General features: G+C 43.0%; 1 protein-coding gene and 1 non-coding gene across 9 annotated transcripts; both read right to left on the reverse strand.

Moving 5' to 3' along the window:
- Nucleotides 1-847: 847 nt before the first annotated feature.
- Nucleotides 848-16,061, reverse strand: Cbx3 (chromobox 3). 8 transcript variants are annotated; one of them, XM_021632792.2, is made up of 6 exons: nucleotides 15,514-15,644; nucleotides 14,144-14,195; nucleotides 10,717-10,859; nucleotides 8,313-8,475; nucleotides 4,755-4,849; nucleotides 848-2,117 (listed from the first exon to the last, which is right to left on the reverse strand). In XM_021632792.2, the coding sequence occupies exons 2-6, from the start codon at nucleotides 14,165-14,167 to the stop codon at nucleotides 1,991-1,993; spliced, it is 552 nt and encodes a 183-aa protein (XP_021488467.1). In that variant the 5' UTR covers nucleotides 14,168-14,195; nucleotides 15,514-15,644; the 3' UTR covers nucleotides 848-1,990. The 8 variants fall into 8 exon arrangements, with proteins under 8 accessions (XP_021488467.1, XP_021488465.1, XP_021488466.1 ...); XM_021632790.2 differs by lacking the exon at nucleotides 15,514-15,644 and adding an exon at nucleotides 15,316-15,469; XM_021632791.2 differs by lacking the exon at nucleotides 15,514-15,644 and adding an exon at nucleotides 15,321-15,467.
- On the reverse strand, nucleotides 3,876-3,983 carry LOC132653266 (U6 spliceosomal RNA). Its single transcript, XR_009591047.1, has one exon. It is a non-coding gene; the product is annotated as a U6 spliceosomal RNA (small nuclear RNA).
- Nucleotides 16,062-16,123: the final 62 nt, after the last annotated feature.

Genomic DNA, 16,123 nt, shown 5'->3' on the forward strand with positions numbered 1-16,123 from the left:
GATAGAGAGATGGACAGATCAGCAGTGAGAAATACTTTCTGTGCCTCCAGATAACCTGAGTTCACTTTTCAGCGTCTCCTCCAGGTTACCAAAGTTATTCCCTAAAGGTACTGGCACTCACTGTCCAACATAATTAAAAGCAACATCTTAAAAGACACAAGGTGGGTGGCTGGAGAGATGGCTCAGAGGTTAAGAGCACTGGGTGCTTTTCCAGAGGTCATTGAGTTCAATTCCCAGCAACCACATGGTGGCTTACAACCATCAAAAATGAAATCAGGTGCCCCCTACTGGCGTGCAGGTATACATACAAACACATTATATACATAATAAATAAATCTTAAAAAAAAAAAAGACACAAGGAGGGAGATACAAGGAAAAAGAAATATTGCTTCAGGCTTAGTCTATCCTGCTGCTACCATAACATTCTAGCTTCTCGGGCCTCCCAACATGTACTGAAAAGTGGCTCCCTTCAGCACCAAGAGGGGATGGCTTCCAGCTTCACGAAGCTGAAGGACTGTTGGCCTCTCCATTGTGCAGTCACTGTTTACACTGATTACACAGCACAGACAAAAATAAGTAAATAAACGTGTGTGTATATAATTAAGATGTGTGTTGATATAGGTCTGTGGTCCCAGTACTCATGAGGTAGAAGCAGGACACCAGAAATTTAAGCCTAACCTGTGATATATGAGGTTATATCAAAATAACAAAGCAAAAAAGCCTTTTTTAGCACTTGGAAGGCTGGGAGAAGACTGTTCAAAGACAGCATAAACACAAAGGACCTGACTCAAAAAATAAAATGAACTGTAAACATTACAAATTAAATCAGACAATGACAAAAAAGTCATCACATAAAGGAATATAAAACTATTTATTGACCACTGTTCACCATTATTTACAATAAAGTAAATATACAGTTGGATGACATTCTGATACTACAAAGTTACTTTTCTGGCTCGTTAAACCAGAACCAAATACTGAAAAGATTGATCCTACCAGTAAGGACTGAGTCAGGGTAAAGAAAAAGCATGCAGTCATTAATTGACATTAGCAAATTTTGTTCACTATGTCAGCATGTTTTAAAACTGCTAACATCTCTAACCATGATCCCATTTCCACAGCAAACAGATTCCATGAAACATAACCTTTTAGTACCGATTTCAACTTTCTACAAAGGAATGCTCACCAGAGGAGCCTTTACCACATCCTAGCTGACCTAGATAGAGCTCTGCAGACCAGGCTGGCCTCTAAATCAGAGATCCATCTGCTTCCAGTGTGCAGGGATTAACAGCATGCACCACCACACTCCGCTTAAATCTTGTCATTAAATCATACTATTTTGTCTAAGTCCATTTTCTGAAGGGGCAGTTAGTATGGACAAAATTTTGTAAATAAACTACTGTATTCACATGATAATACAGACATTCTGGTGGTTGCTTTTAAACTATCCAACAAAAACTGTCCAAGGAAGTAGAGAATCTGCTTAATTTGAAAGGTTATAGTTTCAGGAAAATGTTCATAACAATGGAATCTCATCAACTTGTATTTTCATCTCTAGTTCTTTTGAGTATTAAAAAACAAGACAAAAGAAAAAACAGTTACCTAAGTGTTTTATGCATATACACGCATACAAACAAAAAACCATGAATGGTCCTTCCGTGTCCCAGTTAAAAATAAGTTCCAATAGAGTACTGACTGTAAAATCTCCCTAGCATTTAAGAAAAGCTGTTCTTCAAAGCTGAGGAAATACAACATGGTATCAAATATTCTATTGTTAAAGGAAGCAACTACAGAAAGCTCTTATTTGCTCAATGGAATCAGTGCCTTTTGATGCAGAACAAAACCCAAAAATATCCCAACTACTGTCAATACTTTCAAAACCAGCATATCAAACTTGATTTTCATTAGAACGCTATTTTTTCACACTAGTAATTCAAAACCCAAGATCCAGATTTTATATATATATAAATATATATAAAAATGCAAACAATTATTGCGCTTCATCTTCAGGACAAGAATGCCAAGTCAGCCTCTCCTCATAAAAGGCAATGACAATCTGAGGACACTTCATATTCGCCTCCTTTGCCAGCACCAAATCAGCCTCATCTGAGTCCTTCCTGTTGTGAGGAAAAAGAAACTGGTTAACAGTACACATCAAATGAGATCCATTCAATAAATAGTACTACTAGAAGGTTGCATAGTAGCTGTGGTTACCAAACTTCATTCCTATTTATTCATTATTTATTCATTCATTCATTCATTTATTTATTTATATCACAGATCATTCATTTGTATCCCAGCTATAGCTCCCTTCCTCTTTCCCTCCCAACCTCCTTCCAAGTCCACTGATAGGGGAGGTCCTCCTCCCCTTCCATTTGACCCTAGCTTATCAGGTGTCTTCAGGACTGGCTGCAATGTCCTTATCTGTGGCCTAGCAAGGCTGCTCCTCCCTTGGGGGGGGGGGAAGAGAAAGCTCAATGGGCCAGTCATTGAGTTCATTGTCAGAAATAATCCTTGACCCCTTACTAGGGACCCACTTGGGTACTGAGCTACCATGGGCTACATCTGAGCAGGGATTTATATCCATGAATGGTCCTTGGTTGGAGAAACAGTCAAGACCCCTGTGCCCTGATATATTTGGTCCTTGTGGGGCTCCTGTCCCCTGTAGGTCATACTAACCCCCCCTTCTTTCATATGATTCCCTGCACTCTGCCGAAGGTTTGGTTGAGTCTCAGCATCTGCTTTGATACACTGCTAGGTAGAGTCTTTCAGAGGCCCTGTGCTGTAGGCACCTGTCCTGTTACTTGTTTTCTCCTACATCCAATGTCCTTCCCATTTGTCTTTCTAAGTGAGGATTGATCATCTTACCCCAGGTCCTCTTTCTTGTTTATCTTCTTTAGGTGTACAGATTTTAGTATGTTTATCCTATTTTATAGGTCTAGTACCCACTTGTGAGTATATACCGTGTGTCTTTCTGCTCCTAACATACCTCACTCAGGATGATCTTTTCTAGATCCCACCGTTTGCCTGCAAATTTCATGATTTCCTTGTTTTTAATTGCTGAGTAGTATTCCATTGTGTAAAAGTACCACAATTTCTGTATTCATTCCTCCATTGAGGGACATCTGGGTTGTTTCCAGGTTCTGGCTATTACGAATAAACAAACATGCTTGAGTAAAGGTCTTTGTTGTGTACTTGAGCATCTTTTGGATATATGCCTAGGAGTGGAATAGTTGGATCTTGAGGTAGCAGTATTCCTGATTGTCTGAGAAAGAGCCAGATTGATTTCCAAAGTGGTTGTACAAGTTTACATTCCCACCAGCAATGGAAGAGGGTTCCCCTTTCTCCACAACCTCTCCAGCATGTGTTGTCACTTGAGTTTTTGATGGGTGTAAGGTGAAATCTCAGGGTCGTTTTGATTTGCATCTCTCTGATGGCTAAGGATGTTGAGCATCTCTTTATCTGCCATTCTATACTCTTCTACAGAAAATTCTCTGTTTAGCTCCATACCCCATTGGGTTGCTTGAGTTATTGCCTTTTAACTTCTTTGGTTCTTTATATATTCCGGGTATCAGCCCTCCGTCAGATGTAGAGTTGGTCAAGATCCTTTCCCAATCTCTAGGCTGTTGTTTTGTTCTGATAACAGGGTCCTTTGCTTTACAGAAGCTTTTCAGTTTCATGAGGTCTCATTTATTGATTGCTCTTAGAGCCTGCGCTGATGGTGTTCTGTTCAGGAAGTTGTCTCCTGTGCCAATGAATTCTAGGCTCTTCCCCACTTTTTCTTCTAACAGATTTAGTGTATCTAGTTTTACACTGAGGTCTTTGATCCACTTGGACTTTAGTTTTATGCAGGGTGATAAATATGGATCTATTTTAAAAATATGGAACGCTTCACAAATTTGGGTGGTGTCATCCTTGCACAGGGGCCATGCTAATCTCTCTATTGTTCTAGTTTTTAGAATATGTGCTGCAGAAGCAAGCACACTTCATCTCTCAAAAGAGGCTATGCATTTAAGTTCCACTTACTGTGGCAATCCTGCCTCAACCTCTTGAGGGCTAGGATTACAGGCACAAACCACCATGATCAGCTAGTTACTTTCCATCTTATGATGAGAACTAGTTAAGAAACCTTGTTGGGGCTGTTTGTTCTTCCAGAGGTCCTGAGTTTAATTCCCAGCAACCACATGGTGGCTCACAACCATCTATTATGCGATCTGATGTACATGTAGACAGAGCACTCATATACATTTAAATGAGTTTACAAACAAATAAATAAATAGAAACCTTGTATATAACTTTCAAGGAATTAACTTCCTTTGCCCCCAATCCCAGGCCTTTAATCCTCATACTTGGGAAGCAGAGCCAGACAGAACTCTTGAGTTGAGGCCAGCTTGGTCTACATAGAGAACGCCACAACAGACAGGAATACACAGTTAAGACCCTGCGTATCTCCCACCAACCCCAATTACCCTAGTGCACGGGCCTGCGTGCACACTCCCACACCCATCCCTAACCAATGAATGTACCCATCCTTTCATATTTACTTTAAACGGTACTGAGGGCCAGTAAGATGGCTAAGCAGATAAAGACATTTGGCAGGTTCTGAATCACACCCAGGTGGAGAACGGACCCCTCAAAGCTCTCCTAACATGCACCATGGCACACCCACTCCCCTTCCCATTATGCATGCACACACAGCAAAAGTGAAACAAAACAAACAAAAAATCCAGCAAAACTATTACCTTTGCACTTACCATTTCATGAGAAACATTAATTCTCCACTGCTATCTGTGGCACCGATTATTCGTTCAGGATCAAGACCTCTGGCAAAGCCCCTTGGCTTGTCAGCCTGTTTATAGGGGGTTAAGTAATAGACTGAATAAATACTTCCACACAACAAATAACATTAAACATTCTTTATGAAATGCAACTTTCATCAGAACTCCCTACAGTGAGCCAGGAACAAGTATCCAAGTTTGGTAAGAACACCATGCTTAGGGCTGGAGATGTAGTTTTACTGGTAGAGAATTTGTCTAGTATTCAAGAATCCTGGGCTTGGTTCAGCACTTGGTAGCCGGAGGCAGAAACATTAGGAGTTAAGATTAAGCCTGGGTTAGAGAAGACCATTTCTTAATAAAAATAAATAAGATTAAAAAAAAAAATCTTCCTATGTAGCCCACATTAGTCTCAAAGTTTCAACTCTTCTGCTTTAAATCTTAGACTATTAGAACAGTATGCGATAACATACTAAGCAATTACACACTCTTGAAAATTGAATTCTAAAAGCCTATAAACCTAGCACTTTAGAGGTAGTGACAGAGTAAGTTCAAGGCTAGTCTGGGCTATTTATAGTGAAACTTGACCAAGAACCACTCCACCAATGAAAAACAGAAACAAGTAAATAAATATTCAGCCACTTATAATAATCTCAGTACTAAGGAAGACTGTAAGTTTAAGTGTACCCTGGGCCACATCGCAAGATGCCCTAAAAAGTATACATATAAAAAGGCCCCAAGGGACTGAAGAGATGGCTCAGCAGTTAAGAGCACTTGCTCTTATAGAGAACCTGGGTTCAATTTTCAGCACCCACATGATGGCTTACAACCTCCTCTAACTCCAGTTTGGGGACTCCCTCTTCTGACTTCTGTGGTAGCTGCACAAATACATATACTCAGAAGATCCCATACTAACATTTTAAAGAGAATATTAGTTATTATTGCTGCACATGGTGATGCAAGCCTTTAATTCCAGCACTCTGGAGGCAGAGGCAGGTGGATCTCTGAGTTTGAGGTGAGCCTGGTCTATAGAATGAGTTTTAGGACAGCTAGGGCTATACAGAGACCCTTCAAAAAAAAAAAATTAGTTATTAGAGGTCTATTTTGAGTTACATGACTTGTGATTGTCTTTACACATTTCTCCTAAAATATTTCATACATCAGTGATATCACAGCAAGCCACACATGGTGCCATGAAGCCCTGGGATTGATCCAGTACTTGGTAGATGGAGGATAGAGGATCAGGGTGTTAAAGGCTAGCCTGGGCTATACGAAACAGTCTCAAAACATAATTACCTTATTTTGGAGACAAATTCTCTGAAGCCTGAGATAGCTTCAAAGTCTCAAAGCAGTTTTCTTACCTAAGTATGCTGGGATTATAGATATGAACCAGCATGGCCAGCCCGACCTCCTTAGAGTAGACACTATCTCTCACAACATGCTTAACACCCAATAGGTTTGTTTTATCTATATGCATGCTTGTACGTATTTGTATAAAATTTTTGTTTTTTAAAGATAGGTTCTTAATGTAGGCAAGGCTTACTATACAGCTAATGACCTTGAATCCACCTGAGTGTTGGGATTACAGGTGAATGCCAGTCTACCCATTTCCAATCAGTTCTGTACTTAAACTACCATTATTTAGTTTTTTCTTTTGGTGGCATTTACTTTTAAAGTTATAGGTATCTTTTGGAGGGCAGAGAGGGCGTTGAATCCCCTGGAGCTGGAGTTACAGACAATTCTGAGTGCTTACACAGGTGCTAGAAACTGAGCTTGGGGGTTTCTGTAAGAGTAGTCCATGTTCCTTAACTACTAGTACTTGAAATCTGTTATCGTTAAAAAAGATTTATGTGTTTCAGTGTTTTACCTACATGTATGTCTGTGTACCATGTGTCTGCTTGGTGCCTCCGGAATACAAAAAGGTGCTGGATCTTCTGCAATTGGAGTTACCAGACTGTTGTGAGCACCAAGTGGGTGCTGAGAACCAAATGGATTGGTCCTCTGGAAGAGCAGCACGTACTCTTAACTGTTGACCCAGTTCTTGCCCTAAAGTTGTTGATCTTCCCCTTAGTCCCAGATACCACAAAGGGTCTCACTATGTAGACCAGGCTGGTCTGGAACTCAGAGACCTGCCTGCCTCTGCCTCCCCAGTACTGGGACTAAAGCCACGCCCCACACCTGGCTATTTTTCAATTTCTAAAACAAAAAATATTGGTAATTACAGCCTACACAACTCCAGAGTGTAAATATTTAATAATCGAAAATATCAGTAAACTAAAATTACTAGTTTCACATCAGTGTAACCAGGTCAGACTATCTGGGTTAGAATACCAATCTAGCTCTTTAGCTCTGTGGGTTTGGGTTAAGTTAATTAAGCTTTGTGGTTCAGGCTTATTATTTATCAAAGCCAATTAGTACCTATGGCATTGGTTTTTGGTAGTGTTTCAATATAAAGTAGGCCTTTTAGAATACTGCTGGCTTAAGTTCTGCTTCCCTTATACATACACTTTACTTTCAGATCTCCATCCATCTTGTTTTCTCATCTATACAACTGGATCATTACCTAGACTTAACAGCGTTGGCATTAAGATTTAATGTCCTATGTGCAAAGTTATTGATACCTAGTTCAAATGACCACATTTGAAACCCAGTCTTTTACCAATTAAATGTGTGCTGAATGCTTTGAGTATGAGCCTAATTCAGTTCCAACACCTGTCCTCCAATTATCATACTAGGCCAAGAGACAGGGTAAATACAATCTGTTTAAAGGCAAGGGTAGAGGATACCATTTTTGCCACCTGTGCCTGGCTCTGTAAAAGGTTTGTTTGTTTCTTTCTTTTTCTTAACTTGAATTTAAAAGCAATCTAGGGGCTAGAGCAGCTAGATGCATTTGCTCCACTAACAAAGAATCTGAATTCAACTGCCAGCACCTACAATGGTAGCTCACAACCACCTGTAATTTCAGCCCCGAGCTATCTGATATCTTCCTCTACTCTAGCTTCTGGGAACACCAAACATGCATGCGGTACACAGAGCTATGTATATGGAGGGAAAACACCCCACACAAGAAGTGTTCTAGTTTTAGTTGGGCATGATGGCACATGACTTTAATTCCAGCACTTAAGAGGCAAAGGCAGGCAGATTTCTGACTCTGAAGCCAGGCAGAGCTACACTGAGAAACCCTGTCTCTAAAATACCTCTTCTATTCTCCTTTTTAAGTAGAAGTCATAGGAATCATAATGAGTGGTTCAAGGCCACTCTGATACTTGAGACCTTGCCTCAAACCCACCCTTCAAAAGGAAACTAGCCAGAAAGGGGAAAGGACAGGTAGATTAAGTAGAATAAAATATAATGGTAACCATGTATGAAAATAACCACAATGAAACTCATTATTTTGAATGCTAACATAAAGAACAAAATATGAGTAAAAAAAATTCTAGCTAAAAAAGAAGAAAAAAAAAAAGTCAAAGTGATTAAAATTCAAGTTTTATCAACTTCTGACAAGACCCAGTCTAACCAGCAGTACTTTATACTTACAGCATCTCTTTTCTTCTTCGATTTGCTATCATCAGATTCACTGTCAGATAAAGATTTCCTTTTTGTACCATCTTTTTCTTTACCAGCTTTTTGAGAATTAAGAAATGCTTCAATTAATTCTGGACAATCTAAATTTTCTTCTGGTTCCCAAGTATTATCAGCACTGTGTTCAGTTAAAGGAAACAAAAAGTTGATTCAATTAAACATTGTCATTACCTAGACCTGTTTATAACTATCTGGAAAAAGTTTCCATATGACAAACACTAAAACTAGGAGAATAGTAACAGAAAAGAATGCCCTTCTATTTTAAAAACGTCTAAATTCTTAAGTGAGCAATCTGCTATTTTACCCCAAAGGCAGTTGAATACTAATATTTTTCTGTTCCATAAACAGCTTACTTTATGTAACCCTAGTTGGCCTCTAACTTTTTATGTAACCCAGTTCTAATCCTCTGTTTCCACCTCCCAAGTACTGGGATTAAAAAGCATTTTCTCTCACATGCAGCGTACCTGGCACTGGGGAGTAAACCCAAGGACTTGTGCACTCCAGGCAAGCACTCCCCAATTGGTAACATGTACTATAGGCTGTGAACTCTAGTACCAAGATTACAGTGGCTTGGCTGTCCTGGACTCACTCTGTAGGTGCTGGGATTACAGGTGTACACCACCACAGCCCTGGCTGAGATAGTCTCAAATGTATAACATTCATTTTGTGGCTGGTACTTAACTTGCAACACCTAGCCTGCTGTATGGTTTATAAAGCATCAAAACTATTTTTCCCTGGTCTTTTAAAGATACAGCTTCGGGGCTGGAGAGATGGCTCGGTGGTTAAGAGCGGTACGCTTCCAGAGACCTGGGTTCAATTCCCGATACCCACATGGCACCTCACAACTGTTCATAACTTCAAGATCTGACATTCTCACACAGCTATACATGCAGGCTAAACACCAATGCACATAGAATAAAAATAAATTATTAAAAAAAAAAAAAGATACAGCTTCACTATGTAGGCTAGGTTAGCCTCCAACCCTGCTTCAGCTTCCACAATGCTGGGACTACAGATTGTACAATGCTCAGGCCAACTTTTTTTCTTTTTTTTAAGAAAAAAAGGGGGAGCATTTGGAGGAAATAAAAATAAAAAGAAATTTAATTGCAGAGTTCAGTTGTCACTGGAGCAGCCATGCTCACTTAACGCAGCATCCACTCTGCTGCTCATGCAGAGGTAGTAAAGACAGATCAGTGGTCCACAAAGCCTAAAGTAGTCACAAATACGAGGTGGCACCACATGATGTGAGGAATGGTGCCATTAATAGCAGACTTGGCCTACTGATATCTTTCTGACTATAAGATTGGCAAAGTTTAATTTTGGGAGGAGGGCTGATGCCTCATATTTAGTGTTATTTTCAGTATTGTCTTCTGTATTATAAATATGATACAGAGCACGTTAGACTCTTAGCCATAGATACTAAAATTAGTACAATGTTTAATACATTATAATGCTTTAGTGAAAGAACACATTAGTACATGAAGAGAAAAGGATGGGGTAGAGGTGGAAAGGAAAGGAGAATCCATTACAATACACTGTTTAAAAATGTCATAATGAAAAAAAATGTCATCATGACATTTAATCCTTTGCATGCTGGTTTAAAAGTTAATGCTTCAGTGTACTTTAGTTTTCTAAGTTTGACTCATAGCAATAAATTAAACTCTAATATGCTAGGTTTCAACTGCTGCTAATTTTCTTTAAATCTTAACTTTTTAAGGGTATGAACGTTCTTCCTGCAAGTAAGCTCGCATTTGGGATCACATATGTACCTGGTACTTTTAGAGGTTAGAGATGGCACTGGACACCTTGGGATTTGAGTTATGGACAATTATGAGGCACCACGTGGGTGCTGGGAATTGAACCTGGTCCTTCATCAGAACAAATACTCTTAACCACCGAATCATCTCTCCCGACCCCCGAAGACCTAAATAAACCTCAGACAAGACAATTCTGCAATCAAAACTGGCTTCAAACAGATCTCTGGGCAAACTGGTAAGCTATTTCTGCTAACAGTCACGCTGAAGGCTATTCTCAGTATAATAAAGAGTGCTGGCCAAGCACACACAGGATCCCTGGGTTCAACCCCTGGACCACATAAACCGTGTGGTGGTGCATGCCTATGCAGTGGGTGGTGGAGCCAGAAATACCCGAGTTTAAGGTTATCCTTGGCTATAAAGCAAGTTCAAGACCAGCTTGGCATTCCTGAGACCTTGTCTCAACAGAACAAAAAAAGTGAGGCACGTGAACACATATAATTCCAGCACCTGGGAGGAGGAACAGGAGCCCAAGGCTAGCCTGTGCTCCACGAGGCACCCTGGCTCAACATGGCAAAAGCAGAAGAAGTACTGAGGTTTCTTACTCTGTGAACCCCTTCCACTTGAGGAAATACTCCACCTTCCCATTCACTACACGGCGGTCCAGCACTTTCTCTACCACAAATTCTTCAGGCTCTGCCTCTTCAACTTTTTTACTCTTCCCATTCTGTTTCTTTCCCATTTTTTGCTAAAACAAAAGAGAAATTAAGAAAAATTTAAAACTTGAGTACATTTTAAGGCCAAATTGTTTATCTGACACATTTTTTTTACTATTTAACCCTCCAACCCTTTAAACTTTGTGATCAGGGTAGGACACTCCTAGAAAGTCAATACAAAAGCTTTGCTGCACTGATTTACACTTATAACCCAATACCCTTCAACAGCATGACAGAATTACTTTTAAAAAAATATACCACCTGAGAAACAATTTAGAATTTCAGTTTTATTTCCAGGATTCTAGTTTATCAGAATTACCACTCATTTTATCACAACAAAGTGACAAATAACTAGAAAACATTAGATAATGATAGAGAATGGAATAAATATTAGTAGTTGTGGTTTGAGTAAGAACGGCCTCTGTAGGCCATATTACTGGAATGGTTGGTCCCCAGATGGTAGAACTATTTAAGGATTGTGTGGCCTTTTGGACAAGGCATGTCACTGGAGGGGGATGAGACGGTGCTTAGAGGCTTCAAAGTCCAGCGTCATTTCCATTTAGCTCTGCCTTGTGCTTGTGGAGCAAATGCAACCTCTTAGCTACTGCTTCAGTGCTTGCTATACCTGCTGCCATCTTCTCACCAGGATGGTCATGGGACTCACCCTCTTAAACTATAAACCTCAATAAACTCTTCTCTAAGTGGCCTCGGTCATGGTCATTATCACAGCAATAAAAAAGCAACCAAAACTTAAGTGTGATAGTTAAAAACAAACAAACAACAAAACAGCCAAGACAGAGTCACATGTAGCCCAGGGCAGCTTCCAGTTCACTCTGTAGGCAAGAGGAGCCTGAGTAAGCCATCTTCCAAAGCGTGTGCCCCAAGCCTGGGATTTACAGGTGGGACTGACAACACCCCATTAAGTGAGGTACTAAACACAGCAGAATAGATTAGAAACCCAGCTCCAAGACATTCCTCTCCCAGCATCATCAGTTTAAAACCAAGTCCCAAAGATCAAAACTAACTGCAGAATCAACTACAGGATCAACCACGGAGACCGTAATTATCATATATAGCTAATTTTCCTGACCACTCAAATAAACCCAAAATACTGTTACTTTCAAGAGTCCAAAATGCTGGTTTATTTCCTCTAGTGGGAGACAAATTACTTCCTCCCTGGGTTATCAACCTAGAATCTTAACTGGACACCAGCTCAGTTTATTTGAAAAAGGAGCACAAGGCAGGCACGACGAGCAAACTAGTAGCACCCAGGAAATCGAAATTGGCTGTTACCATGGGTCCAGACCTGGGCTATGGAGGAAAACCTTGTCCCAGAAAACAAGAAAAGTGCTTTTTCTTTTTTGGGGAGATGAGTAGGAATAACATTATTTATGAGTTGTTTTGCAGATTTGTTAAAGTGAAACTATGTGTTTTAAAAACCCTGAAATGGTTAATTAGAAAGCAGTCCCCATGTAATACCAAAATAACTGAATAGAGTATGCTCAAATCATCTCATCTCCACAACAGTACTATTTGTCCTTTAAAAATTTTGAGATACTAGCCCAGTCTAGCCTTTAATTTGCTGTGATCCTCCAGACTCAGCCTCACCAGATGCTGAGACTGTATGCATGCATCACCATGCATAAGTTTAAAAAATTCACAGGACTCGAATAAAATCAAAACAAAAAAACCCTTAAAGGCCTAGCCCCTCATACCATCTACCAAATGAAGGATCCACACAGGAAAAATCAGCAGCAACACCTCAAGACCACTAGGATAGTTAAACCCGTCGGAATATAAGGGCATGGAATTTACCAGATGACCTATGCTTTTATCACTTAAGGCTTTAGCCTGTACTTGCTCTTCTATAGAACAGAAAGGCTTCAGATCTAGTCTGCTCTGAAGAGGAGTTGAAGTCATGTATGCTATAATGATGGCACAAATTGGCCAGAACTCAAAGATCAAAACCTATGTTCTGCTTTCCTTAGGCATTAATGCCCGCCTTCATAAGCTTGTGATCAATGTGTCAGAATTATTGTAGAACCATAACTGTAAATGTCTTTTTTTTTTCTTTAAGAAAGGGTTTCTCTGTGTAGCCTTGGCTGTCCTGGACTCACTTTGTAGACCAGGCTGGCCTCTAGCTCTGAGATGAGCCTATCTGCCTCCCTGAGAGGTGAAACTAAAGGTGTGTGCTACCACAGGCCACTTGTGAATTTTATTTTCTTATATGAATCTCTTTCCAGACAGGTTTTGCCATGCAGCCCCGACTACCTAGTATTTTAGAATTGCCTCAAACTCAAGGCAATCTGCTTGCCTCAGCTTCTCACAGGCTGGGATTACAAATATACATACACCTTCAGACCCAGGGTTTCTCTATGTAGACCAGGCTGTCCTTGAACTCACAGAGATCCAGATCACCTGCCTCTGTCTCTGGAGTGCTGGGATTAAAGGTGTGTGCCACCACTGCCTGCCTAACCCAGTTTTAAGCCTTTTAAAAATTTAATTTGACAAAAAATAAACATGGCCTTATAACTGCCTAACTTGCTAGAAAACCTAGAATATAAACATTGGGTTTAGCAATAGTCTGGAAATTGCTTAAAAGAAACAGAAGTGATCTACTGCTTTAGTTCCTAGACATAGTTTGTAATTCTTGATCATGGTATAACACAATGCAGTTGTATCTGGTTCACTCTAAGTACACAATGTATCTTCGAAAATTCTGAATACTTCGTATCTCTACAATTCAGCACAGACTTAAAGGGTAATCAGGCCAATCAACAAGACTGTATTATGGGTGGTGAGCAGCACCTGTGTGGAAATCAGAAACAATCTTGTGAAATCTAGCCACCTCACCATACCCAAACATGCATTTTAAATCTCAAAACAAAAGCATCCAGAGAAAGCTGTACTATGCAGTACTCCTAAGATTAAATTTTTAAAAAATGCACTGTGACCCTTCTTAAGGAAAGCCAAGAACACTTCAAAATTAACAACTCAGTTTTTCTTTGGAGTGCTGTCAAGTGCATGGATGCAATTCACCTGCCTCTGCTGGGATTAAAGGTGCACCCAAATCATGTCCTGACTGATTTATAACTCTCCCAAGCCCCAACAGGGTTTCTCTGCATAGCTGACTGTCCTGTAACTCATTCTGCAGACCAGGCTAGCCTCTAACTCAGGGATGTGCCAGCCTCTGCCTCCTGTGTCAGAATAAAGGTGTGGGCCACCACCACATGGCTTCTTAGTTGTAATTTTTATTTAAAGAAAAAAAAATCCTTCAATTAAATTTCTTACAGGTTTTATGTTTTCACAAACTTACCAATGTAGTTTTATTGGAGGCCATTTTTTTTTTAAATCGGAGATTTGAAGAGCTATTGCAAGAAAAAAATGTAGGAGAGTTAAATTTTCACGACACACAAAAGGCAACTGCAAGTTTTGTGTGGATTTCAACTTGCACATTTCAGGTAAAAATGCAGGGAAGCAGTTCGGAGCTCCTACGCTTTTAGTGTTAACACACCTGAGTATGACAGTGATTCAACCAAGTCAGTAAAGATAACCTTACCAGACGCACTGGTACCTCAGACAACCTTACTTGGTGAGTACTTTTCAATCTAAGTCTTATTTGCAGCAACTTTAATGTTTTATTTTGTATGAAAGACAAGCTTCTGACTATTTAACTTCTATTGGTAAATTACCGTTAAGAATTTTTTTCTCTAGATTTATGAATAGTCCAAGTAGCTCCTCTATAATTCCATCCTGATTTTTTTTCAAAAGCCCTCCCTCATCAATCAAGATGTAAAAAGAAAAACACTGAGATGTCTCAGTACTATTTCCTGGCCATTTGGTGGTGGTGGGGGGGGGAGTATCACTCTCTATAGTCCAGTCGGGGCTTCAACTCCATGCAATCCTCCTGCCTCAAGCCCCTCCAAGTACTGTCCTGATAAAGCTAAAAGGAATTGACCTCCTCCACGGCCGCTCCCCTTCGAAGAGGCCCCCTTCCCTGCTCGATTCCCAAGTCCAGAGGCCCAGGCCGGGAGCCCGCCCCCCACTCGGGAGCGCGGGCCTCGTGGCCAGGGCGTCCGCGGGGGGAAACAAAGGCGGCGGCGGCGGGGGCTCAAGGGCACTGCGCCACGAGTCCGCGCCTCCCCCTCCGGCGGCAGCCACGTAGCGGCGAGCGCGCCCCGGGCCCAGGCCTCGGGCCTCGCGGCTGCACAGCCCTGGCCGCTCGCCCCGCGGGCCCGCCGAGCGGCGGGGGGAGGGGAGGCCCGCGCTTTGTCTGGAGCCTCGGCAGCTGTCCCCCGGCTCCCACCCTCCCGCGCGACACTACGACGTCCCCGGGCAGCGGCGCGGCGGCGCGGCGAGAGGCCCCGCCGGCCTGCCCGCGGCCCCGGGCGGAGCGCGGGGCCCGCAGCCTTCCCCCGCCAGCCCAGGCGCACAGAGCATCCTGACCCCGACCGCCGCGCGCCACAATGGAGAGAGCAAACCACCGACTTCACCGTTCAGACGCCCAGGGCCGCGGATCCTGCAGAGTCTCCCGGCTGCGCGCTACAGCTCAGCCACATCCGAGGGGAGGGGGCGCGCGGGCAGCTCGGCCGAGAGGCGGGGGGGAGGGGAGGCGCCGCCCACGCCCGGGCCGCGCGGGGCCCGCCGGGAACGCGGCCTGCGGGGGGCGGCGCGCGCGCCACTCACCGTCCGCAGCGTGGCGCCCGGGGGGGGTCTCCTGCGGGAGGGGGGCGGCCGGCGGGATTGCGGAGGCCTCGCTCTTTCTCCCCGCGTCGCCCAGCGCGCCAAGCTTGGCTCCGCCCACCTCCTCGCCCGGGGCCTTCGGGGTGGGGGGGCGGAACAGCGGGGTCCCGAGGCCTGGGGCAGCGCGTGTCGGGCTTGGAGCTTCAGGTCCCTCCGGGAGGGGCCGAGCCCGCGCCCCTGGGGCCGGGCACAGGGGTTGGTGTGGCTCGAGCAGCCGGAGATGGGACGGGCGAAGGCGTAGCCGCGGGGAGCGCGCCGGGGCGGAGAGGGCCGGCCGCCTGCGCTGCGGCCCAGGCCCCGCCTGCCGGCGTTAATTTCAAACTGCGCGACCGTTTCTCGGCTCCCTGCGCCGAGGTGGGGGCCGGACCTAGTTGCGGACGTAGCGACACGCCGGCCGCGCGCCCTCCGCAATTCACTGAAGGCAGTTGCGCAAGTGATGTAAAGCAGCCCCGCTATCCCTGAGGGGGGAGGAGCGCGCCCTTGGCGTAAGGGGCGTGTGGCGCCTTCCCGCCATTGGCGGCGGTTAGGACGTTTACGTAACGGCCTGACGTCA

This window comes from Meriones unguiculatus, chromosome 3 (assembly GCF_030254825.1).
Source record: "Meriones unguiculatus strain TT.TT164.6M chromosome 3, Bangor_MerUng_6.1, whole genome shotgun sequence".
Taxonomy (NCBI): Eukaryota; Metazoa; Chordata; class Mammalia; order Rodentia; family Muridae; genus Meriones; species Meriones unguiculatus.

Coding starts and splice junctions, on each gene's coding strand:
- Cbx3 (XM_021632792.2), bottom strand. CDS start 14,167: ATGGCCTCCAATAAAACTACATTG. Junction 10,860..14,143: donor CCTCCAATAAAACTACATTG/GTAAGTTTGTGA, acceptor CTTTTGTTTTAG/CAAAAAATGGGAAAGAAACA. Junction 8,476..10,716: donor AAGTGGAAGGGGTTCACAGA/GTAAGAAACCTC, acceptor AACTGAACACAG/TGCTGATAATACTTGGGAAC.